This window comes from Pongo pygmaeus, chromosome 12 (assembly GCF_028885625.2).
Source record: "Pongo pygmaeus isolate AG05252 chromosome 12, NHGRI_mPonPyg2-v2.0_pri, whole genome shotgun sequence".
NCBI lineage: Eukaryota > Metazoa > Chordata > Mammalia > Primates > Hominidae > Pongo > Pongo pygmaeus.
In genome coordinates this window covers 105,683,191-105,709,305 of record NC_072385.2, presented here as the reverse complement: position 1 = coordinate 105,709,305, position 26,115 = coordinate 105,683,191, and the positions used below count along the sequence as shown (strand labels likewise).

Here is a 26,115-nt window from a genome sequence, read left to right as displayed (position 1 = left end):
AGGAAGAAAACAGAATTGAGATGTTCTACAAGACCACTAGCCCAATTTCTTTTCTTTTTTCTTTCTTTTTTTTTTTTTTTTTTTTTTAAGAGATAAGTTCTTGCTCTTTTGAAGAGATGAGGTCGCCCAGGCTGGGGTGCAGTGATGCCATCTAAGCTCATTGCAGCCTTGAACTCCTGGGCTCAAGCATTCCTCCTGCCTCAGCCTCCTGAGTAGCTAGGGCTATAGGTGCATATCACCATACCCAGCTAATTTCTTTTATTTTTTGTAGAGATGAGGTCTGGCTGTGTTGCTGAGGCCAGTCTTGAATTCCTGGCCTAAAGTAATCCTCCTGCCTCAGACTCCCAAAATACTGGGATTATATGAGTGAGATTCCACATCTGGACATAGCCCAATTTATTTGAAAAATCATGCAGGCACACGCACATACACACACTCAAGGAGGTACTATTTATTATAGATTTAGAAACTTAAAAGGCATTAAAAACAAATGGCTGATCCTTAATCATACATTGCTTTTTAAAAAACATTTTAGGCCAGGCTCAGTGGCTCACACCTGTAATCCTAGCACTTTGGGAGGCTGAGGCAGGCTGATCACCTGAAGTCAGGAGTTCGAGACTAGCCTGCACAACATGGTGAAACCTCGTCTCTACTAAAAATACAAAAATTAGCAGGGCATAGTGGTGGACTCCTATAATCCCAGCTACTTGGGAGGCTGACGGAGGAGAATCACTTGAACCCAGGAGGTGGAGGTTGCAGTGAGCTAAGATCGCGCCATTGCACTCCAGCCTGGGCAACAAGAGCGAGACTCTGTCTCAAAAAAAAAAAAAATTATTTTAATTCTTTTGAATTAAAAAATAAAAATAAACATTTTGGGGACAATTAGGAAATTTTGAAAATGGACAGGGTACTAGATGAATTCAGAGACCAATTGCTAAATTTGTTGGGTACAATAATGGTATTGTGGTTATGTAGAAGACAGTTTTATGTTTTAGAGATGCATACTGAAATATTTAGGAGTGAACTGTCATGATGTCTCTCATTTCCTTTGAAGTGCTGATTGATAGGTTGATAGCTAGATGGATGGCTGGAGGAAGCAAGTAGGCACAATAGTCATAGTTGTTGAATGTAGGTAGTGGGAATACCGGTGTTCACTTTACTATTCTTTCTGCTTCTCTGAATCTTTGAAATTTCTTATAATAAAGCATTTAAAAGCTTCCCACTCCACTTCTCAGCTTTGGGTTTCTATTCCAGGTGCAGTACGTGATTCAAGGGTATCACAAAAGAAGAGAGTATATTGCTGCTTTTCTCAGTCACTTTGGCACGTAAGTTCTGCCCTGTTTGAACGATATACTGGTGATGCCCTCGCTTGCTGATGACCTCAACATAGGGGCTTGATTAAGAAAATAGCACTTAGTTCTTACACATGATACCTTTTCTTTTTTTTTTTGAGACAGAGTCTTGCTCTGTCACCCAGGTTGGAGTGTCATGACATGATCTTGGCTCACTGCAACCTCCACTGCCCGAGTTCAAGCGATTCTCCTGCCTCAGTCTCCTGAGTAGCTGGGATTATAGGCATGGACCACCACACCCAGCAAATTTTTGTATTTTTAGTAGAGACGGGGTTTCACCATGTTGTCCAGGCTGGTCTCAAACTCCTGACCTCATGATCCGCCCACCTTGGCCTCCCAAAGTGCTGGGATTACAGGCATGAGCCACCACACCCAGCCCCACATAATACCTTTTTAATGCTACTTTGATCCTTTTTGGTATGCTGTTTATACCAAAGCTCCCAGGATCCCTTTTTTTTTTTTTTTTTTTTTTTGGTATTCTTTGGCAAATAGTAGAATCAAATATCTTCCCTAGAGCAGCAGCCTGCACAACCCTGAACTCAACAGTAGTAATGGTGGTAACAGTCACTTGTAGAACTCTCTACAATTTGCATAGCACTTTTCACCTCCATGCCCTCACAGTAGCCATGGGGTGAACCAGGCAGGCATCACTGACACATTTTGTTGAAGAAGCTCTGAAATTGAGGTAAGTTCAGTAACCCAACGGAAGTCGCGCCCCTAGAAGAAGTGGAGCCAGGGCAGGAACCCCATTTCCCCAGGACTCAAGTCTCCTGCTAGGACTCCACTGCCAACAGTGCCACACAGATCTGGGGAGGAAATCCAGCATTCGATGCAAAAGCGGTGGCTCGCACTTGAGGTTAAGAGTTGAAAGCAAGCACCGATAGGGGAGAGGGAAGCCTGTGACACCATGGGTGCCTCTGGCTGCTCCATCCCTGTGCCTTTGCCCTTTCCTTCTGGCTGCCTGTGGCTGCGCTGCGCTGCAGCCCTGTTTCCTTAAGTAAGTCAGAGGCCTGATGAAGCTTCTCCTCAGGCTTTGCTCAGTGAGACAGGGAATGCGTTTTCCTCACGATCTTTAGAAGGTGGAACATTCTACCCATTGTTGTTAACGAGGCACTAAGGATTTTAGAGGTCTGATGATAGCCCACCTTATTCCACAGAAGGCTTATAAATATATAAATATATCTAGTAGTACAAAATTAAAATTTTAAATAAGGAAATTAGGAATAGGGAGAGAAGATGAAACCAAGAAAATGATTTGTCACCCTCTGGGATATAATTTTCAAACCATGGCACAATTATAAGAAAATTTCTGACTCCTCAATTTTAAGACATTTTTCTCATTCCCATAATGGAATTTTTCATTTCTCCAAAATAGAAGTGTCAATAACCAAACAGTATGACTGCCTGTCACATGTCTTTAATACTTAAGATTTTTTTCAGCTTTGTTTGTGAACATTTTGAGAAGGTACTTTTGATACAAATAGTGGTTAATAAATAATACCATTGATCTTCTTATTTTTAAGTAAGATTATCTTTAGTATATATAATTAAACATGAAGAAGCTAGCACAGTGGCCTCCAAAATGTAGTACACACACCCCAGAAGTTACACAGCTCACTCTATTGAAGTACAAGAAATATATGAAAACTGCATTTACATTTGCTTTCAAATCTCACTTTTTTAATGTACTTTTTTGTGTACGTTTTATTATGCATGTAGTACAGTAGTATACTAAAAAGGATTACATACTTGTCTTTGCCTATGGGATGCAGGATCTGAAAAGTATTGATGTCAGCACTATAACATTATTGGGCTAATTATAAATTCATAGAGAGGCCAGGCACAGTGGCTCACACCTGTAATCCCAGCACTTTGGGAGGCCAAGGTGGGTGGATCACCTGAGCTCAGGAGTTCGAGACTAGCCTGGCCAACATGGTAAAACCCTGTCTCTACTAAAAAAATACAAAAATTAGGCCGGGCACGGTGGCTCACACTTGTAATCCCAGCACTTTGGGAGGCCGAGGCGGGTGGATCATGAGGTCAGGAGTTCGAGACCAGCCTGGCCAACACAGTGAAACCCCGTCTCTACTGAAAATACAAAAATTAGCTGGGCGTGGTGGCGAGTGCCTGTAATCCCAGCTACTTGGGAGGCTGAGGCAGGAGAATCCCTTGAACCCGGGAGGTGGAGGTTGCAGTGAGCCGAGATCATGCCACTGTACTCTAGCCTGGGCGACAGAGCTAGACTCCATCTCAAAAAAATTAAAAAATTAAAAAAATATTAGCCGGGCATAGTGGCAGGTGCCTGTAATCCCAGCTATTTGGGAGGCTGAGGCAGCAGAATTGCCTGAACCTAGGAGGCAGAGGTTGCAGTAAGCTAAGATTGCACCACTGCACTCCAGCCTGGGCAATAGGGTGAGACTCTGTCTCAAAAAATAAATAAATAAATTCATAGAAATATAAACTAAAGAATTGTCTACTTAAGATCTGAATGATATACCAACCATTTTTTAGCAGATCACTTACCCTTTAGTATCTTAGTTCTTTTACCTTTACAAGGGGTATAACTGTTCCTTCCAACTTAAACTGGGCAGGCATCAATATCAGTGGTCTGATTGGCCTGGTTTGGTCAGGGATAAGGCATCTCTAAGGACATCAGAGTCCTCCTTGTATGGATGAGAAAGAAAATTATATCTGTCCTCAGTGTGGTTACTATTGTCACATTATGGCAACATCCTCCAGGCACTCAGCTCTTGAGGGAAATGGATGAGGTGAGCCTACAGAATTGCGCCTGGCCCCTTCAGAGGTCAGGGGATGTTCTCTTTTGACACATGAAATATGCATCTCCCTTCCTGAACCCAGCATCCACCCATCTAATGTTGCTACTTTGCCTTAAGCCCAGTGGGAAGGACGGGGGACACAGTGAAAGGGGACACAGTTGTCTGGTGTGATTGTCCTAACCCAGCTCAAGAAGAAAAGTAATATATAATACTAAATTTAGTAATACTGTCATTGCATATTACTATGTAGTGCCCAGTGAAAGTCAGACTTAACAGTCACTGTACAGGTAGTATGCTGACATTTGGCATTATAGTGTCATTGCTGACTTGATTTCTTAATATGTCCTTCTACTCATAATTAATGTAATAACTCACATTTGTATAGTATTTTATGATTTATCTTGTTTTTCACAACCCTGTGATGAATTTTGCAAATATTTTTATACTTGTTTTGCAGGTAAGGAAACTGAGGCTGCAAAGGTTAAGTGATTTGCCTGAGGTCGTAGTAGATAGTCAATGGCAAAGCTGTGACTTAAACCTAGATACTGTCATTCCAAACCCCAGGCCCTTCCTGCATTAATCCTCACTTGCCTTAAACCCGTCTCAGAGTCAATAACCCTGACTTCACGAATATATTCTTTACTTGGTTTTATTGCTTTTATACCTTATTTTTATGAGGGTTTTTTTTGTTTGTGTGTGTATGTTTTTATTACTTAGAGGTGTCGTGGAATATGATGCAGAAGGCTTTACAAAACTCACTCTGCTGCTGATGTGGAAAGATTTTTGTTTTCTTGTACACAGTGAGTATACTTTTGCTGTCAGCATGTCAGCATACATTTTTAAATGTCCTAAACCACATGTAATAATCAGTACTAGAAACTTTTCTGTCCTGTCTCGGTTCCTTTTACTGTAGCGTATATATATATATTTATTGTGGGATATTAAAGAGAAAATATCTCTAGGCCAGTGGTTCTCAACCACTGGAGCAATTTTGCGCCTCAGGGGACGTTTGGCAATGCCTGGAGACATTTTTGATTGTTATGACTGAGGGGGTGGGGATTTGCTACTGGCATCTAATGGGTAGAGGTCAGTGATGCAGCTAAACATCCTACAATGCACAGGACAGCCCCTCACACACACACAAAAAAATTATTGAACACAAAATGTCAGTATTGCCAAGCTAGAGAAACCTTACCCTAAACAGATTTCTGTTTCAAATTATCTTTTCAGTATCAGGCCTCAAGACTTTTGGGATTATTGGAAACATACCTGCTGTGATCATTTGGTTATCATCCTTATTCAATGAAAAGTCTACAACTTTAATAAAATGTAATACATAACTTAAAGATGGGGCAATGTTTTAATGTATCCCCAACATCATTTCTTCATGTTCTTCTGCATAGTAGGCATACTTAATGGTGGTTGTCACATACTAATCTGTCAGTCCGTAAACATCGACCCTGCTTTCTCTTGATAGATAATTCAGAGTCTTTTTATTTCCTGATTATGTAAGAACCAGTGACCCATGGAGTCAGGTTCAAGTTGCATGTCAACTGAGACCTTCATTCTGTGGTAATTTGGTACGTACAATGTTCGGTCTTCAGGCCAAGGCAAAGGAGCCAACTTTCCCAGCTTGAGTTAGAGAAAAGCAGTGTGTTTGAATTGACTTCACTCAAACCCATGGCTTTTAGAACTTACCCTGTGCCTTAATAAACTACTGCAGGAGGAATAACTTTGGCTGTATTTAGCCAAGGCATCAGACAGTATGTATAAAGATACTGACTTTAAGGGATTTTTCTTCTGCAGCAGATTTACCTTCTTCGTTATGATTTGCTTTGGTTAAAATAGTTCTTAAGTTCATTTTTCTATCTGATTACACACCAATAGATAGTAAGGGAAGAAACCAAAAAAAACATCCATAGTGGCAGAAAAAATAAAACATCTAAGTAAAACCTTATCATGGTAAAATTCATATAGAGATGATTGAGCGCAGGCCACAGTTTTAAGGAGATGGGCCTCTCTGCCTTGAGGTGTTGCCCAGCAATCTCCACTTTTCAAGGTGTCATGCACCTTGTCACCACCATAACCTACAGTGTGGGGCCAGGCAAGGAGGAAGCCCCACAGTCAAGGCCTCCTGGCAATCTCCTCTTTGCTCACTGTCTTCGATGGCCCTACTAATCTGAGCCTAACACTGGTACTGCAGCCACCACTTTTGATTCTGACCTTATATATCCTTGCTTTGGTTTGGCATTCTGAGGCTTAATTCCTTTGTGAAATCTCACTTCCTATTTGCTGTATTCACTTTACCTTACGACCTTGGTCCCAGTGGTTCTTTCTGTAACCTGATGACCCAACGGCAGATCTTGATTGCTTCCTTAATTTATTAATATCTCCTGTGACTTGGGAAAGTTGTCTGGTGTGATTATCCTAACCCAGCTCAAGAGGGACCTGGGCCTTACCTCAAATGATGGTGGTGACGGTCTCATGCCTCCTGAGTGGCTGTGGACAACACCATCACAGCAGGACAATTGCAAACACTAAGATGAATGCTTCAACCAGTTCCTGCATCTCAAAGTGACATAATAGCCCGTCTTTTTCCTGAATCTTTAGTCTCCTAGCCGTGGTTCTACTTTCTGTTGATGTCAGATCATATCAGAATAAGGGGGAAAATATATTTCATGGCATTGCTCAATTATAACCTGTGTTTTCCACATGCAACTCAAAGATGACTGTTCTGGTGGTTGCTAGCAAGAAGAAATTGTCACTTGCAATGATGGTCAGAGATAAAAGAACATTCACCTCTCAGCTCCTGCCAACTCGTTTGTCAGTACATTCAGTAATGTAGCTATTGCTGTTGCTTTTGAAGGTTTATTCCCCACAGAATATTTTCTCCTTGGTACCATGTGTTCAGTATTTCTTACAGCTCCTTCTCCGCCTTTCTATCTTAGCTTTTCCAAATCAGACATGCAGAATTGAGTCCCAAAGTCATCTTTTCATTTCATTTTGAATTACCTTCTTCAGAAACATAGAACCCCCAGGCACTCATTAGAACAGCTACCCAGGACCTTGGGAGTTGTTTAATTGACTTTTTCTAGTGTTTCCCCGAGCTCTTATTCCTGTACTCTCCTGGCTGTTTGGTCCCTGTCTCTTAGCATCACTGCCACACTCTTGGCTCTTCTGGCAGATAAGACCCTGCCTGTGAATCAAAGGACTTTGATGCTGTTTCCTGCTCCCTCACTAACTCACAGCCTCTCTTAATAAATAAATTATTTTCACCCATTTCCTTTTTTCTTATCTAAAATATAGGACTTGCTACCTCAGAGTGAAGCTTGGTTAGATAATGTGTTTTACTTAGTCATGCAGTTAAGCATCTGACACTTACCTTCCTTTGGAAGCATCTGCTGGCTTGGTTACAATGCCCAAGGGACCACTTGTTCCTTTTTCTCCCTTCCATGAAGATGGGGAGGAGAATATGAGGTGGCAGAGACTTAACAAAGAACATTGCAGTGAATTATTCTGAGATCTCAAGAGGTGAAAAGGAGGAAGGAAGTGCCTGGAAATAGAGCCATTCCCCTGTGGCTGCCTCTGCTACTTCATGGAGGTTGAAGACCTAGCAGGACGTGAAATAGCATCTCTGTTCTCCCCTTCCTCCCTATTCTCCCCGGGCCCAGGATAATTGCTATTGATAGGACAGCTCCTGGCAATAATTATGTGCATTTTGGATGCTAGAGGAAAGAGGCACTCTTCTTGAGACAGACAGCTCTGACCTCAGACTTTGCCAGACTTTGAAAAAGCAGATTGCCTTAAGGAAAAGCATTGCACAGATTCTGGGATCTCTCAGGAGGTACTGCAACATCCTGGCATTCTGGCAGTTCCAGGAGTGGGGACTGTGGCCATGATTGTGGCCATGGAGCATTTCCATCCACTTATTCCATCCTCACATCATTCATTTTCAGGATGTCTCAAATCTTGGAACTGTAGCAGGATCAGAAACTTGCTCCCATCCAGAAACTATTTTTAGGAAACTTTCCTGGCCATCATCTAAGAATTATTCATAGCTGTTGTATAGGCAATTCCATATTTGCCAAATTATGCTTACCTCTGGAGGTAGATGTTACCTTTAAGCTAGTAGCTTTTCTTTCTTTTCTTTTCTTTTTTTTTTTTTGGAGACGGAGTTTTGCTCTTGTTGCCCAGGTTGGAGTGGAACGGCGGGATCTCGGCTCACTGCAACCTCTGCCTCCCGGGTTCAAGCAATTCTCCTGCCTCAGCCTCTCGAGTAGCTGGGATTACAGGCATGCGCCACCATGCCTGGCTAATTTTATAATTTTAGTAAAAACGGGATTTCTCCATGTTGGTCAGGCTGGTCTCAAACTCCTGACCTCAGGTGATCCACTTGCCTTGGCTTCCCAAAGTGCTGGGATTACAGGCGTGAGCCACCGTGCCTGGTCCACTAGTAGCTTTTCAGAATGCAACGTGGCAAGAGAACCAGATAGCAAGGCGAAGTAACAGAACAAAAAAAATCCTCTGGGGGAAAGCTACGTGCTTTTTTCGTGGGTCCCAGACAACTGCACTATAAGTAGACACACAACGAGGCAGCTGTCTACAGGAGCAGAGTTGCTGCTTGGAAGGGGAGACAATTGAGTATTGAGATTTGTGACTGTATGACAAGCTGTCTTTTTCCATTACCTATAAATCTTTGGTAAATGACCCTTTGAGTCATTCAGCCTGGACTGTAGGCCTTGTCTCCCTGGTAAAATTCCTGTTGGACCAAATCTGACCACTTTTTTCTCTTGTTTTCCTCTACCTCCAACTTAAATGAGTTCTGAGTTTACTAAGAACCTACTGCATGCTCAGTACTATGCGAGGTATTAGGGGATGTAAGTATATAACTCAGAGTTGACCTTAAGATACTTACAGTAACATAGCACAGAAATTGGAAAACTACAGCCTGTGGGCCAAATCCCATGTCAGCCTGTTTTTATAGGGCCCTTGAGCTAAGTATAGCTTTTTGTTTGTTTGTTTGTTTGTTTTTTGAAAGTGTGTCACTCTGTCACCCAGGCTGGAATGTGGTAGTGTGATCTTGGCTCACTGCAGCCTCCGCCATCTGAGTTCAAGCGATTCTTCTGCCTCAGCCTCCCGAGTAGCTGGGACTACAGGCATGTGCCACCATGCCCAGCTAATTTTTGTATTTTTAGTAGAGACCGGGTTTCACCATGTTACCCAGACTGATCTTGAACTCCTGGCCTCAAGCAATCCACCCGCCTAGGCCTCCCAAAGTGCTGGGATTATAGGCGTGAGCCACCGCGTCCTGCCCTAAGGGTAGCTTTTATATATATATATATTTTTTCTTTTATTATTATTATTATACTTTAGGTTTTATGGTACATGTGCGCAATGTGCAGGTAAGTTACATATGTATACATGTGCCATGCTGGTGCGCTGCACCCACCAACTCGTCATCTAGCATTAGGTATATCTCCCAATGCTATCCCTCCCCCCTCCCCCCACCCCACAACAGTCCCCGAAGTGTGATGTTCCCCTTCCTGTGTCCATGTGTTCTCATTGTTCAATTCCCACCTATGAGTGAGAATATGCGGTGTTTGGTTTTTAGTTCTTGCGATAGTTTACTGAGAATGATGATTTCCAATTTCATCCATGTCCCTACAAAGGACATGAACTCATCATTTTTTATGGCTGCATAGTATTCCATGGTGTATATGTGCCACATTTTCTTAATCCAGTCTATCATTGTTGGACATTTGGGTTGGTTCCAAGTCTTTGCTATTGTGAATAATGCCGCAATAAACATACGTGTGCATGTGTCTTTATAGCAGCATGATTTATAGTCCTTTGGGTATATACCCAGTAATGGGATGGCTGGGTCGAATGGAATTTCTAGTTCTAGATCCCTGAGGAATCGCCACACTGACTTCCACAAGGGTTGAACTAGTTTACAGTCCCACCAACAGTGTAAAAGTGTTCCTATTTCTCCACATCCTCTCCAGCACCTGTTGTTTCCTGACTTTTGAATGATCACCATTCTAACTGGTGTGAGATGGTATCTCATTGTGGTTTTGATTTGCATTTCTCTGATGGCCAGTGATGGTGAGCATTTTTTCATGTGTTTTTTGGCTGCATAAATATCTTCTTTTGAGAAGTGTCTGTTCATGTCCTTCGCCCACTTTTTGATGGGGTTGTTTGTTTTTTTCTTGTAAATTTGTTGGAGTTCATTGTAGATTCTGGATATTAGCCCTTTGTCAGATGAGTAGGTTGCGAAAATTTTCTCCCATTTTGTAGGTTGCCTGTTCACTCTGATGGTAGTTTCTTTTGCTGTGCAGAAGCTCTTGAGTTTAATTAGATCCCATTTGTCAATTTTGGCTTTTGTTGCCATTGCTTTTGGTGTTTTAGACATGAAGTCCTTGCCCATGCCTATGTCCCGAATGGTAATGCCTAGGTTTTCTTCTAGAGTTTTTATGGTTTTAGGTCTAACATTTAAGTCTTTAATCCATCTTGAATTGATTTTTGTATAAGGTGTAAGGAAGGGATCCAGTTTCAGCTTTCTACATATGGCTAGCCAGTTTTCCCAGCACCATTTATTAAATAGGGAATCCTTTCCCCATTTCTTGTTTTTGTCAGGTTTGTCAAAGATCAGATACTTGTAGATATGTGGCATTATTTCTGACGGCTCTGTTCTGTTCCATTGATCTATATCTCTGTTTTTGTTGACAAAATTCAACAACCCTTCATGCTAAAAACTCTCAATAAATTAGGAATTGATGGGACGTATCTCAAAATAATAAGAGCTATTTATGACAAACCCACAGCCAATATCATACTGAATGGGCAAAAACTGGAAGCATTCACTTTGAAAACTGGCACAAGACAGGGATGCCCTCTCTCACCACTTCTATTCAACATAGTGTTGGAAGTTCTGGCCAGGGCAATTAGGCAGGAGAAGGAAATCAAGGGTATTCAATTAGGAAAAGAGGAAGTCAAATTGTCCCTGTTTGCAGATGACATGATAGTATATCTAGAAAACCCCATTGTCTCAGCCCAAAATCTCCTTAAGCTGATAAGCAACTTCAGCAAAGTCTCAGGATACAAAATCAATGTGCAAAAATCACAAGCATTCTTATACATCAATAACAGACAAACAGAGAGCCAAATCATGAGTGAACTCCCATTCACAATTGCTTCAAAGAGAATAAAATACCTAGGAATCCAACTTACAAGGGATGTGAAGGACCTCTTCAAGGAGAACTACAAACCACTGCTCAAGGAAATAAAAGAGGATACAAACAAATGGAAGAACATTCCATGCTCATGGGTAGGAAGAATCAATATCATGAAAATGGCCATCCTTCCCAAGGTAATTTACAGATTCAATGCCATCCCCATCAAGCTACCAATGACTTTCTTCACAGAATTGGAAAAAACTACTTTAAAGTTCATATGGAACCAAAAAAGAGCCCACATCGCCAAGTCAATCCTAAGCCAAAAGAACAAAGCTGGAGGCATCACACTACCTGACTTCAAACTATACTATAAGGCTACAGTAACCAAAACAGCTTTTATATTTTAAAAGGATTGTTAGAAAACACAAAGAAGCAGAAGAATATGCAGCAGAGACAGTATATGGTTTGCAAGGCCTAAAATATTTGACCCTTCACAGAAGTTTGCCAACTTCTTGTCTAGTTGATGAGAAAAAAGATTAGGTCAAGGTGAAGTACAATGGTATGCATTTTTAAAACAAATATTTTATGACTTGTCTACTTTACGCAAAACACAGTTATATGAGAGAGCCTCATATGTTATATGTCTTGGTCTGGGGGAGGTCTTCTTTCTCTCTCTCCAGACTGGGGTGCAGTGGTACAGTCATGGCTCACTGTAGCCTCAACTTCCTGGGCTCAGGTGATCCTCCCACCTTAGCCTCCCAAGTACCTGGAACTACACATATGCACCACCACGCCTAGCTAATTTTATGTAGGGACGAGGTTTTGCTGTTTCCCAGGCTGGTCTCAAAACACCTTGGGCTCAAGGGATCCACCTGCCTCAGCCTCCCAAAGTGTTGGGATTACAGGCATGAGCCACCACACCCAGCTTCTTTTCTTTCTTAATGAAGTCTAATGAGAAAAACAGACAATAAAGACATAAACTTAACAAATATATAAATTCAAAAGGTGACAAATAGCGTGATGGAACAAAGTAAAAGGCTATGAATAGAGAATAAGAAGGAGATGCTGTGAGGATGGTAGGGAAGACCTCCTATAGAAGGTGACATTTCAGCTGAGACCTTAGCGGTGATTCAGACAGCCAAAGGAAGGCGATTCCAGGGAAAGGAGTCCCTGTGCAAAACCCTGAGCCCTGAGCCCTGAGGCAGCAAAGAGCTCTGCTGAAGCAGGCGTGGCTGGAGCACAGTGAGTAAGGGGAAGGGCATTTGTTGAACTTTTTTTTTTTTTTTTAGCTATCTAATGTTGAGTTACTTTCTTAGTGGTTTATTCTAGAGATTACAATACGCATCTTTAACGTAATTACCTTAAGATTAATAATGCCTTCATTCTGGTAAAATATAACAACATTGCTCCTTGTCCTCCCGCTTATTTGTTCTATTAATTGTCATATATATTACATCTATATATGTTATAATATAAACACAACAATATAGCTTTTTCTGTCATTACTATAAACAATCATATATATTTTTTTCTTTGTTTGTTTGTTTGTTTTGTTTTGTTTTTGAGACGGGGTCTCACTCTGTCGCCCAGGCTGGAGTGCAGTGGTGTGATCTCAGCTCACGGCAACCTCTGCCTCCCGGGTTCAAGCGATTCTCCTGCCTCAGCCTCCCGAGTAGCTAGGATTACAGGCATGTGCCACCACTCCCGGCTAGTTTTTTGTGTTTTTAGTAGAGACAGGGTTTTGCCGTGTTAGCCAGGATGGTCTCGATCTCCTGACCTCGTGATCTACCCGCCGTGGCTTCCCAAAGTGCTAGGATTACAGGCGTGAGCCACCACGCCCAGCCACAGTCTTATGTTTTTAAAAGAGAAAAAAAGTTATCTTTGGATTTTGCCATGCGCATTATTTCCAGTGTATCTTTGCAAGACTTTGATTGCTGTGTTCCTCCATTTCAGAGCTGTAGGATTGGGGCCAGGGTGGCAGTGTTTATTCAGTCTAATGAATGATAAGGTTCTTACTCTGATTTTTTTCTTTATTTTAAATGACTAATGTTCACACAGATGTCTTAGTATTATTCTTTCTGTATTTGTCTTTAACTATCTGTTTGTTCATTTGTTCATTCATTGGTTTTAAGTTGACATTAAGTAAAAGGAAAGCAGTTATTTTGTTTTTCAGAGAACACAGTTTCTGGTAAGACTTTTTTTTTTTTTTTAAGCCAGAGGAAATCAACAACTTCAGACTAATTCGGGTAGTCATTTAAATAATTCTTTCCTTATAGGCCTGTAATCAAGGCCAATAAATTAGAAATCAGGACAGCTTTTGAAATTTTAAGTAAAAATCAGAAGCTTCTGTTTATTGCTACAAATGCTTCTGCCAAGCTCTGATTTTGTCAGGCTCTCCAGTTCCTAGTATAACCAAGGAAATTATTTGCATTGATGTCGCACTGTCACCTCACCACTAAAACACAAAGCTGTCGTAGTAGCAGCCACTCAGTTCCTGAGCTAAGCAAGGTAGACTTTCATCTCCCCGCTATAGAAACAGTGTTCCGTTGTAGAATATTTAGCACTCAACAAACAAGATGGCTACTACATAAATCTGTAAAACCAAAACTGTGATATTGCTCAAAACCTGCTTACTTTTTTGGATATAGATCACATCTTTATATAAAGGAATATATTTGAAAAGCAAATCAGAATCAGTAAAATAATTAAAATTAAGAACCACAATGCTGTGTTAGAATTTGTTTCAAGCCAAATCTATAGAAAGTGTAATATTATTTTAGAATTACCATGTTTACCTCGTATCAGACATAAAGATTCTTAGTTTAATTTTATCATTTCTAGTATTAATAACTATCAGGCCAGGTGCAATAGCTCACGCCTGTAATCCCAGCACTTGGGGAGGCCAAGGCGAGTAGATCACCTGAGGTCAGGAGTTCGAGATCAGCCGAAACATGGTGAAACCCTGTCTCTACTAAAAATACAAAAATTAGCCAAGCGTGGTGGCAACTGTAATCTCAGCTTCTTGGGAGAGGCTGAGATAGGAGAATCGCTTGAACCTGGGAGGTGGAGGTTGCAGTGAGCCGAGAATGTGCCATTGCACTCCACCCTAGGCAAGAGGAGCGAAATTCCATCTCAAAAAAAAAAGCAAAAAAACTATCAAAGCAACAGGAATGAAAATTAATTATCAACAAAATATCAAACCAATCAGTTCTCTAATATTGTTCCAAATGATAAAAGAATATAGAAAAAGATAAAAGATAATTTACTAAATGCCTTTTTGCTTTAATTATGAGAACTATTGAGTCCTTTAGATACTTTTACATTTTGGTTAATTTTTATACTGAGACTTCCTTGAAAGTGGTTAGCTCTACTAGGCAAAGTGGTTTTCATCTTTTGATTATACACACAAGCACACCCTTCGCCCGGTTTACAGTTCAGAGAGCTCCAGTCCTTCAGCAACCACTGTCACTATTTTGACTCAAGTTGAAACTTCTGTTTCATCTTTAGAGTTTACTTCCAGAAAGCCTGTTTTATAATTTCTGACACTAGTTTGAGAACTTACTGGATTAATCTTCACTGGGAATATTGTCTTCATTATAATACCTTAGAATTACATGACCCCTTTTTAGTGACCTTAAAGGATTTCTTTTAAGGAAGAAGGTTGTAAATCACTTGCACAATCATGCAATGAATTTTTCCCCTGTACCCTCTTATATACGTTGTATGAATCTTTTCAGTTGTAATTATTGGATTAAGTAATTGCTAAAGCAAGTGTTTCTGATCAAAGAAAGGTCTTGAAAAATTAGCAATTTTGACTTCTCAGTGATTTTTGACATGCTATCAAATTAACAACTATAACTCAAGAAGTCATCTTACCCAGTGAAAGAAAGGAAGCTGTTTACAGGGTAACTCTTATGTTATTGATATAGTTCAGTATAACCTTTTCTTAGAATTAATATTAAAGTACTGTTGACATTGGTGAAGCATGGGCATTATTTTGTTTTGGTGCAGAGCTTCTGCTGTTGTTGAAAATAATAGTAATAACAGTTCATAGGTATGGAGTGAAGGCTGAGTGTGGTGGCTCATGTCTGTAATCCTAGCACTTTAGGTGGCCAAGGCAGATGGATCACCTGAGATCAGGAGTTCAAGACTTGGCCAACATGGTGAAACCCTGCCTCTACTAAAAAAAAAAAAAAAAAAATTAGCCAGGTGTGGTGGCGTGCGCCTGTAATCCCAGCTACTCGGGAGGTTGAGGCATGAGAATCGCTTGAACCCAGGAAGTGGAGGTTGCAGTGAGCCAAGATGGCACCACTGCACTCAGGCCTGTGTGACAGAGCAAGACTTTGTCTCAAAAAAAAAAAAAAAAAAAAAGTATGGAGTGTATACCATGATCTAGACACTGTTCTCAGTACTTTGCATATGTTATGTTATTTAATCTGCAGAACATCTTTCTGAGGTTAATTACCGGAATAACCCATTTTACAAATAAAACTGGCACAGCAAGATTAAATGACAGAGCTAGTGTTTAAATCCAGGAACAGACTCTAGATCCCATGTGCTAAACTGCATTACTATACTGTTTCAGATAATTGTTTGACAGTATCCCCAGGTATGTGTGATAAATTTCAAAAGCCTTTAGAGCTTCACAGAGACCCTGTAAGCCCCAAGGACAAGAGCAGAGGGTCAGAGTCTGCAGCCATGCACAGGTCGGAGAGATGTAGAGACTATCTCATCTCAGGAACGGAGTGGATGTCTCAGCAAAGACATTACTGTTCTGAAGGCAACGGGGCATGAAGCTGGAGTTGTTCCTCAGTGGAGGTGACAGGTTGTTCACTTATAATCCCCTGTCCTGTGGCACATCTACTGGCTCAAGGTTGGGATTCACTTTTGGCCATTGAAAGAACAAAACTAAGCAGCTTATTAAGGAATGAAAGAGCTACTGATTACCAAAAACGTGATTTAACCTGTTTAGACATAGTGAATGTGGTAAGTTATAATGGTTTGTCATACAAAGTTCATATTAACCTACAAAGTCAAATGCCTCCTAAGAGGTGATTTAGATGTGGGAGTAGCCCAGGTTCTAAGACAGTTGGAGGAGTAGGAACTGTGGCAAACTGCACACTCCTTCCTATCCTCTTCATTGTTGATCTCGGCTCACTCCAGCCCTGCCTCCCAGGTTCAAGCAATTCTCTTGCCTCAGCCTCCCAAGTAGCTGGGACTACAGGCATGTGCCACCATGCCCAAATAATTTTTGTGTTTTTAGTAGAGACAGTGTTTCACCATGTTGGCCAGGCTGGTCTCAAACTCCTGACCTCAGGTGATCCTCCAGCCTCGATCTCCCAAAGTGCTGGGATTACAGGCATGAGCCACCATGCCCACGCCCAGCCCATTGTTGTTTTTTTTAACTGAATAAATCCAGGCATTTCTGTGGGTTGGATCTGTCCTGAGAACCTATTCATTAAAAAAAAAAAAAAAAAAAAAAAGATTTTATTGTAGAAATTTCAAACAAACGTGAAAGTAGAAAGAAAAATATAGTGAACTGCTATCACCCATATCGCAGTTTGAATACCTTGTTTCTTCTATCCTGCCTCCTTTTTAATTTCCTGAATATTTTGATGCAAGGGAAATGTCGTTTTACCTATAAATACCTCACTATGTATCTCTAACACATAAGGATTTTTTTTCAATTTTTTTTTTTTTTTTTTTTTTTTTTGGAGACAGGGTCTTGCTCTGTAGACCAGGCCAACATGCAGTAGAGTGATCATCTAGCTCATTGCAGCCTGAAACTCCTGGACTCAAGGGAACCTCCCACCTCAGCCTCCAGAGTAGCTGGGACTGTAGACACACACCACCATGCCAGCTAATTTTTTAAAAATTTTTCCATAGAGACATATGTTGCCTAGGCTGGTCTCAAATTTCTGGCCTCTAATGAGCCACTGCACCCCGCCCAGATAAGGATTTTTTTAAAATGATATATTGACGATATTATTATAATATTATATATATATAAAAAATATGACGATAATATTATGATATCTAATTAATTAATATCACCTAATACCCAGTTTGTGTTCAGATTTCCCCATTTGTCTCAAATGTGGGTTTTTTTAGCACTTGCTTTGTTCAAATCAGGATCCGAACAAGTAAGAATCTGTGAATCTTGAAAGCCTTTCTTTAGAAAATAGGAGAAAAAGTGTTTTTAGTTATTTCATTTAGAATCTGAGCCATTCCGTCTTTTTTTTTAGATTGGAGTCTCGCTTTGTTGCCCAGGCTGGAGTGCAGTGGTGTAATCTCGGCTCACTGCAACTTCCGCCTTCTGGGTTCAAGCGATTCTCCTGACTCAGCCTCTCAAGTAGCTGGGATTACAGACGTGCACCGTCATGCCCGGCTAATTTTTGTATTTTTAGCAGAGATGGGGTTTCACCATGTTGGCCAAGCTGGTCTTGAACTCCTGACCTCAAGTGATCCGCCCACCTTAGCCTCCCAAAATGCTGGGATTACAGGCATAAGCCACGGCGCCCAGCTGCCATCCAGTCTTTATGCCAGTTTTTAATAGAATTCTTAGCACTAGAATGAACGGTTAGAGGCCATCTAACTTAGAAGTTTTTCTTTGTTTGTTTTTATATTTTTGAGACATGGTGTCACTCGCTCACCCAGGCTGGAGTGTAGTGGCGTGATCTTGGCTCACTGCAGCCTCAGCCTCCCAGGCTCAAGTAATCCTCCCACCTCAGCCTCCAGAGTAGCTGGGATTACAGGTGTACACCACCACACTCAGCTAATTTTTGTATTTTTTGTAGAGACAGAGTTTCACCATGTTCCCCAGGCTGGTCTTAAATTTCTGAGCCAAAGTGATCCGCCCACCTCAGCCTCCCAAAGTGCTGAGATTACAGGTGTGTGCCACAATGCCTGGCCTAGCTCAGAAGTTTTTAACAGTTTTTTTTTTTGTGTGCCAAAGATTCCTTTGGTGAATTCCATGGATCCATTCTGTAGAACAGTGTATTTTGCGTAAAATAAAATATACTGTGCTAAAAAGGAAACTGATTATGTGGAACCTGTTATCAAATCTTTAAAAAGTTATGATATAGAGATGTATCTATAATCAGATATATCATTTCTTTAGCAGATACATAGCTTCTTTGTTAACACATTAAATAATAATATCCAGTGGCACATCTAATAACCACCATAATTTTGAAATAGTGATAAATGTAAATAATATTTTGAGATATAGGCAACACTTAAAATTTGAAATAAAAATACCTGTGATTTCTATTAGTACCAAAGTTATTACTGCTAAAGCCACTGCAGATTGTTGCCTATATTCATAATTGAAGGAAATGCTAAATTTCAGTTAAAGGTTGTAAAAACAAAGATATACATTTATGTAAAGAAAATGCATAAAGATACACATTTTCCCATCCAAATTCCCAGATGCCCTGAATCCAAGGACGCTTTCAGGGGCAATGAGGAGAGATACATGGACCTCAGACTGAGAATCTCTGAAAACTCTTTATCATTTACTGAGGTATTGGCTGAGTACCTGGCCCAAGGTCATGCATGATATTAGTGGAAGAGTAGGACTAGAAACGAAGTTTCTTAAAATTCAATGAAGTATTTTTCATATGTTTGGATGGCTCACTTCTTTTTTTTTTTGAGATGGAGTCTCACTGTGTCGCCCAGGCTGGAGTGCAATGGTACGATCTCGGCTCACTGCAGCCTCCGTCTCCTGGGCTCAAGCAATTCTTTTGCCTCAGCCTCCCAAATAGCTGGGATTACAGGTGCGCACCAACACACCCGGCTAATTTTTGTATTTTTAGTAGAGACGGGGTTTCACCATGTTGGTCGGGCTGGTCTCAAAATCCTGACCTCAGGTGATCCACCCATCTCGGCCTCCCAAAGTGCTGGGATTACAGGCATGAGACACCATACCTGGTCTGGACAGGTAAGTACTTTACAGCAATACATGTCCAGTATCGTACTGTTGGCATCTCAGTACTGGCCTGATGTTTAGCATAAGGAAAATAACAGAAAATAATGCCCTGATTTGAGGTTTAATGACTTTTCCATTTGCATGTTGTATACTCACCAACTGCACAGATTCAACTTTCATGAGTTCATAGAGTACATTTTCCCATCTTTTTTGAGGTATAATTTACATATGGTAAAATTCACCATTTTAAGTGAACATTTAATTTTGGCAGCCACATACAGGCATAGATCTAGCCCCACAATCAAGACAAATAACATTTTCTATTACATTAAAAAGTGTCCTTTTAAGCCTCTGCAGTTGGTCTCCTCCCCTGACTTCCAGCCCCAGGTAGCCACTGACCACTTTCTGTTTCTCTAGTTGATTCTGTCTTGTATTCAATTTCTTTTACTTAGCATAACATTTTTGAGATCCATCCATGGTGTTGTGTGTGTCAATGTTTTGTTCTTATTTATTGCTGAGTAGTATTTCATTTTTTTCATTCCATTGTTTATGCATTTACCAGATGCTGAACATTTATTTGTTTCCAAGTTTTAGTTATTAAGAATAATGCTAGGCCAGACTCGGTGGCTCAGGCCTGTAATCCCAGTGCTTTGGGAAGCTGAGGTGGGAGGATTACTTGAGGCCAGGAGTTCAAGACAAGCCTGAGCAACATTGCAAGACCCTTTCTCTGCAAAAAAATTTAAAAATTAGCCCAGTGTGGTGACATGCACCTGTAGTCTCAGCTATTGAGAAGGCTGAAGTGGGAGGATTGGTTGAGCTCAGGAGGTCAGGGCTGCAGTAAGCCATGTTCATACCTCTGCACTCCAGCCTGGGTTACAGAGTGAAAAAAAAAAAAAAAAAAAAGAAAGAAAAGAAGCCGGGCGTGGTGGCTCACGCCTGTAATCCCAGCACTTTGGGAGGCTGAGGCGGGCAGATCACTTGAGGTCAGGAATTCGAGACCAGCCTAGCCAACATGGTGAAACCCCATCTCTACTAAAAATACAAAAATTAGTCTGGCATGGCAGCAGGCACTTGTAATCCCAGCTACTTGGGAGGCTGAGGCAGGAGAAGCGCTTGAACCCGGGAGGTGGAGGTTGCAGTGAGCTGAGATCACACCACTGCACTCCAGCCTGGGCAGCAGAGCGAGACTGCGTCTCAAAAATAAATAATAAATAAATAAAAAGAAAAGGAAAGAAAGAATAGTTCTTCTTGAACGTAATTCAAGCGCAAGTCTTTGTATGGACATATGTTTTTAATTCTCTTGGGTAAAAATGTAGAAGTGGAAATGCTGGGTCCTATGGTAAATGTATTTTAACTCAGTAATGTGCTGCCATACTATTTTCCAAATGACTGTCACTTTTTACATTTTCACTGACAGTGTGTGAGAGTTTAATTTTTCCACATTCTTTCCAACTCTAGATATTGTCATTCTTTTTAAGTTTAGCCATTATAGGATATATAATAGTACCTTATTGTGGCTTCAATTTGCAATTCCCTAATGACTAGTGATGTTGAGCATCTTTTCCTATGCTTATCTGCCATTCAGGTAAGTTAATTTGGGAAGCATCTGCTTAAGTGTTTTTCTTTTTTCTTTTCTTTTTTTTTTTTTTGAGACAGGATCTTGCTCTGTCACCCAGGCTGGAGTGCAGTGGCGCCACCAGGCTCTGCAGCCTGATGTAGAGGCTCTTGCAGCCTCTACCTCCCAGGCTCAAGTGTTCCTCCCACTTCAGCCTCCTGAGCAGCGGGGACTGCAAACATGCACCGCCATGCCTGGCTAATTTTTTTTTCTTTTTGAGACAGTCTCTGTCGCCCAGGCTGGAGTGCAGTGGTGCCTTCAGGCTCATTGCAACCTCTACCTCCCAGGCTCAAGTGTTCCTCCCATTTCAGCCTCCTGAGCAGCTGGAACTGCAGGCATGCACCACTATGCCTGGCTATTTTTTTTCTTTCCTTTTTTTTTTTTTTCTTTTTTTGAGATGGAGTCTCACTCTGTCGCCCAGGCTGGAGTGCAGTGGTGCGATCTCGGCTCACTGCAACCTCCACCTCCCAGGTTCAAGCAGTTCTCCTGCCTCAGCCTCCCAAGTAGCTGGGACTACAGGCACACGCCACCACCCCCAGCTAATTTTTGTATTTTTAGTAGAGACAGGGTTTCACCATGTTGGCCAGGATGGTCTCGATCTCTTGTCTTCGTGATCCACCCACCTTGGCCTCCCAAAGTGCTAGGATTACAGGCTTCAGCCACTGCTCCTGGCCTTTTTTTTTTTTTTTTTTTTTTCCCCAGACTGAGTCTTGCCCTGCTGCCAGGCTGGAGTGTAGTGGTACGATTTGGGCTCACTGCAATCTCCACCTCCCGGGTTCAAGCGATTCGCCTGCCTCAGCCTCCCAAGTAGCTGGGACTACAGGTGCCTGCCACCACACCCAGCTAATTTTTGTATTTTTGGTAGAGACAGAGTTTCACCATGTTGGCCAGGATGGTCTCGATCTCCTGACCTCGTAACCCACCCACCTCGGCCTCCCAAAGTGCTGGGATTACAGGTGAGCCACTGCACCCAGCTGGCTATTTATTATGTTTTGTAGAGATGAGGTCTTGCTATGCTGCCCAGGCAGTTTTTCTTGTTTTTAATTGGGCTGTTATGTTTTTACTTTTGAGTTGAGTTTTTTATACATTGGGATACAAACCCTTTTTCAGTTCCGTGTTCTGCAAATATTAGTTGAGAATATTTAATTGTGTCTTTCAAAGAGCAAAAAATTTTAATTCTGATGAAGTCAATTTTATCATTTTTAAATTTTATGAGCCATGCTTTTTATGTCCTGCTTAAGAAATTCTTGCCTAACTGAGTTCACAAATAATTTTTAAAATGTTTTCTTTTAGAAAGTTTCTAGTTTTAGCTCTAAAATGTAGGTCTGTGTTCCACTTCAAGTTAATTTTGCGTATGGTATAAGGTAAGGGACATGGTTTTTTTTTTTCTGTACTAATATCCAGTTTGTTGAAAAGTCTAGTCTTTCCCCATTAAATTACCTTAGCACCTTTCTCAAAAGTCATTTGACCATATAAGTGTAAATCTACTTCTGAATTCTTTTTTTTTTTTTTTTTTGAGATGGAGTCTCGCTTTGTCACCCAGGCTGGAGTGCAGTGGCGCAATCTCGGCTCACTGCAACCTCTTCCTCCTGTATTCAAGCAATTCCTCTGCCTCAGCCTCTTGAGTAGCTGGGATTACAGGCAAATGCCACCACGCCTGGCTAATTTTTGTATTTTTAGTAGAGACGGGGTTTCACCATTGCCAGGATGATCTCAATCTCCTTTCCTCATGATCCGCCCACCTCGGCCTCCCAAAGTGCTGAGATTACAGGCGTGAGCCACCACACCCAGCCTTCTGAATTCTTATTCTGTTCCATTGATCTGTGTGTCTGTGCTTTCCCTTTAGAGTAGGTCTTGAAATCGTGTAGTATAAGTTTTTAAACTTTTATTTGTTTTCTTTCTTTTTTTTGATATGGAGTCTTGGCTCTGTCATCCAGGCTGGAGTGCAGTGGCACAATCTTGGTTCACTGCAACCTCTGCCTCCCAGGTTCAAGTGATTCTCCTGCCTTAACCTCCTGAGTAGCTGGGATTACAGGTGCCCACCACAACGCCCAGCTAATTTTTGTATTTTTAGTAGAGACAGGGTTATGCCATGTTAGCCAGGCTAGTCTTGAACTCCTAACCTCAGGTGATCCACCCACCTCGGCCTCCCAAAGGGCTGGAATTACAGGTGTGAGGCACTGCATCCAGCCAACTTTGTATTTCTGTATTCAAAATCATTTAGACTTTTACATCCTTTGCCTTTCCCTGTGCGTTCTAGAATCAGCTTGTCAGTTGCTTCACAAAAAGCATGATTGGGATTGCATTGAATCTATTGTACCTCAATTTGAGGAAAATTGCCATCTTGGAAATAATTGTGTTTTCCCCTTCATGAACATGGTATATGTTTTCATTTATTTCAAAGTATATTTTTAAGCTATCGTGAATGAAGTTTTCAAAATTTTTCATTTTCTTTCTTTTTGTTTTTGAGATGGTGTCTCACTCTGTTGCCCAGGCAGGAGTGCAGTGGCACAGTCTTGGCTCACTTCAACCTCCACCTCCTGGATTCAAGCGATTCTCCTGCCTCAGCCTCCCAAATACCTGGTATTACAGGCACACACCACCATGCCCAGCCAATTTTTGTATTTTTAGTAGAGACGGGGTTTCACCACATTGGTCAGACTGATCTCAAACTCCTGACCTCAAGTGATCCACCCACCTCAGTCTCCTAAAGTGCTGGGATTACAGGCATGAGCCACTGCACCCAGACTAAAAATTTTCATTTTCAAGTTGCTCATTGTTAATATATAGAAATATAATTGATTTTTGTGTATGACCTTTAGTAAATTACTTAGAATTTTTTTTTTTTTTTTTTTTGGAGACGGAGTCTCGCTCTGTCGCCCAGGCTGGAGTGCAGTGGCACGAGGATCTTGGCTTACTGCAAGCTCCACCTCCCGGGTTCACGCCATTCTCCTGCCTCAGCCTCCCGAGTAGCTGGGACTACAGGCGCCCGCCACCACACCCGGTTAATTTATTTTTTTGTATTTTTAGTAGAGACAGTGTTTCACCCTGTTAGCCAGGATGGTGTCGATCTCCTGACCTCGTGATCTGCCTGCCTTGGCCTCCCAAAGTGCTAGGATTACAGGTGTAAGCCACCGCGCCCGGCCAATTCCTTAGAATTTTTATGTATATGATCATGTCATCTGCAGATGACAGTTTTACTTTTTCCTTTCCAGTGTGAGTTTTATCCTTCCTTCCTTCTTCCCTTCCTTTCTCTCCCCTCCCCTCCCCTCCTTTCCCCTCCCCTCCCCTTCCCTTCCCTCCCTTCCAGTGGCCTCCAGACCTGACCTATGCAATACTTTATTCATTTATATATTGATTTATCCCTTCGGTCATCATGTATTGAGCACCTGCTTTGGTCCGGTACTGTCAAGACTCAGGGATACCAGGATGAATGATACCTGCTCTGAAATAGCTCATAATCTAGTGGGGAAAATGAACATATGAAAATAACAATGAAATATTACTTAAAGTGCATTTCTAGGCATACACTAGATGTTATGAGAATACAGTGAAGCGTAACCCAACACAGTAAGGGAGGAGGGCCGTAAGATCATTCCAAGCTGAGGGCCTGGTGTAAACAAAGGCACGGAGGGAAGAAATCTTAGAGTGGAGGTGAGGAACTGAAAGTGGTTTCCAGTTTCCTAAATGTTTAGAGGATCCCAAGAAGTAGTAAGAGATTAAGCTAAAGAGGCAGTCAGAGGGCAGAACACAGATATAACATTGCCTAGGAGGCTGAAAAATGTGACTTTATCCTGAGGATAGCAAGGAGTTATTGAAGAGTGCTCAGTAGAAAAGTGGCATATATTTGCTTTTATAAAAATAGACTTTTCTGGTATTATGTAAAAGATGATTTGGGATGGAGACCAGGGACCTAAAAAGACAGTCCAGGCAAAAGAAGATTAGACCTGAACTAGGGGAGTCATAGTAGGGATAGAGGGGAAGAAAAATGTTTAAGAAACATATTGGAGGTAGAACTGGAAAAACTTTGTGATTGATCCCAAGTAGAAGATGAGGGACAGAGAAGAAATAGGATGATTCCCAGGTTTCTTTTTTAGGCGTCTAAGTAGCTGATGATGCCATCATCTGAGGCAAGGATTACTTTAGGAGGAACAGATTTGGAGATGTTGAGTTCCATTAGGGATATAATGAGTTTTAGGAGCTTGTGGACGTCCAGTTAAAGAATAAATGAGAGAACATTCACATAGAACAAAGGTGTGGTGGAGGCTCTCACCAGCTTAACCTAGAGTCCATTCCAACCTGCAAACTGCTGTTTGTCCCCAGTCCAGATGATGCCGAACTCTTTGGCCTGGCTGAACTCTTTTGTCCAGTCACGTGTCACACTGGACAGGAAGTGGCTTGGAACTCGAAACCTTGTTGATACACTTTTCCTCCCAAAGAGGTGATCCAAATTCCTGAGATGGCCTGACCTAGGATGTACTGAAAGAGGCTTTGGGGAGTAACTTCTAAACTGAGAATGACCTGTGGCTAAACTTGAACCCTTGCCCTCCAGTAGATGAAAGGTGAAGCAATTTATCTCTCGAAAGAAAAAATATGGTATGATTCCACTTATTTGAGATAACAGCAAGACACTGCCTCAAAAAAAAAAGAAAAGAAAGGAAGGAGAGGAGGAGAGGGGAGGGGATTATTATTATTAATAATAATAATACCATTGTTATGCATAAATAATATAATTTATTGAGTATTCACTATATGCAAAGTACTGTGCTAAATACTTTACAATAATTCCATATAATTCTCTCAACAGCCCTGTGAGGTTGGGCTACTTATTATCCCCATTTTACAAAAAGCACCTACAGATAGTGTAACTTGCCAGAAGTCCCATAGCTAGTAGCTGAAGAACAGAGCGTTTGAACCAAGACCATCTGATTCCAGATCTCTTGTTCCTAGCAGTTTACTAAAGCTTCCCAATCCATGTGCTGGGGCACACTGATGGGTTAGGGATAGGTTACAGATAGGCTACTGACCTCTTCAGTCCTTGGGGGAGCCGGAGCCCAGTGAGTGACCTCTGCCAGCCTTACCCATTTTCCTAGTGTGCCATAAAATAGTACCATTTTCTGGGTAAGTGCCATGATTTGAAAGGAGTTGGGGGGCACAGTACAACTGTACTGTCTCTTCTGTAACAGCTATCAGACCCTACACATGTATATGGTCAGAATTCCAACCTCAGAGCACGTGGTGGGTAGGGATCCTAATTTCTAGTTCC

General features: G+C 41.4%; 1 protein-coding gene across 6 annotated transcripts in view; it reads left to right on the top strand.

The window, feature by feature from the left end:
• Nucleotides 1–26,115, top strand: part of BABAM2 (BRISC and BRCA1 A complex member 2) — a 544,147-nt gene that overhangs the window by 442,679 nt on the left and 75,353 nt on the right. For 5 of the 6 annotated variants that reach the window (XM_063649424.1, XM_063649425.1, XM_054474868.2 and 2 more), the window contains 2 exons: nucleotides 1,255–1,325; nucleotides 4,847–4,929. In XM_063649424.1, the coding sequence (XP_063505494.1) occupies nucleotides 1,255–1,325; nucleotides 4,847–4,929 (154 nt within the window). The remainder of the gene's footprint in view (nucleotides 1–1,254; nucleotides 1,326–4,846; nucleotides 4,930–26,115) is intronic. The other variant, XM_054474870.2, reaches the window with a different exon arrangement.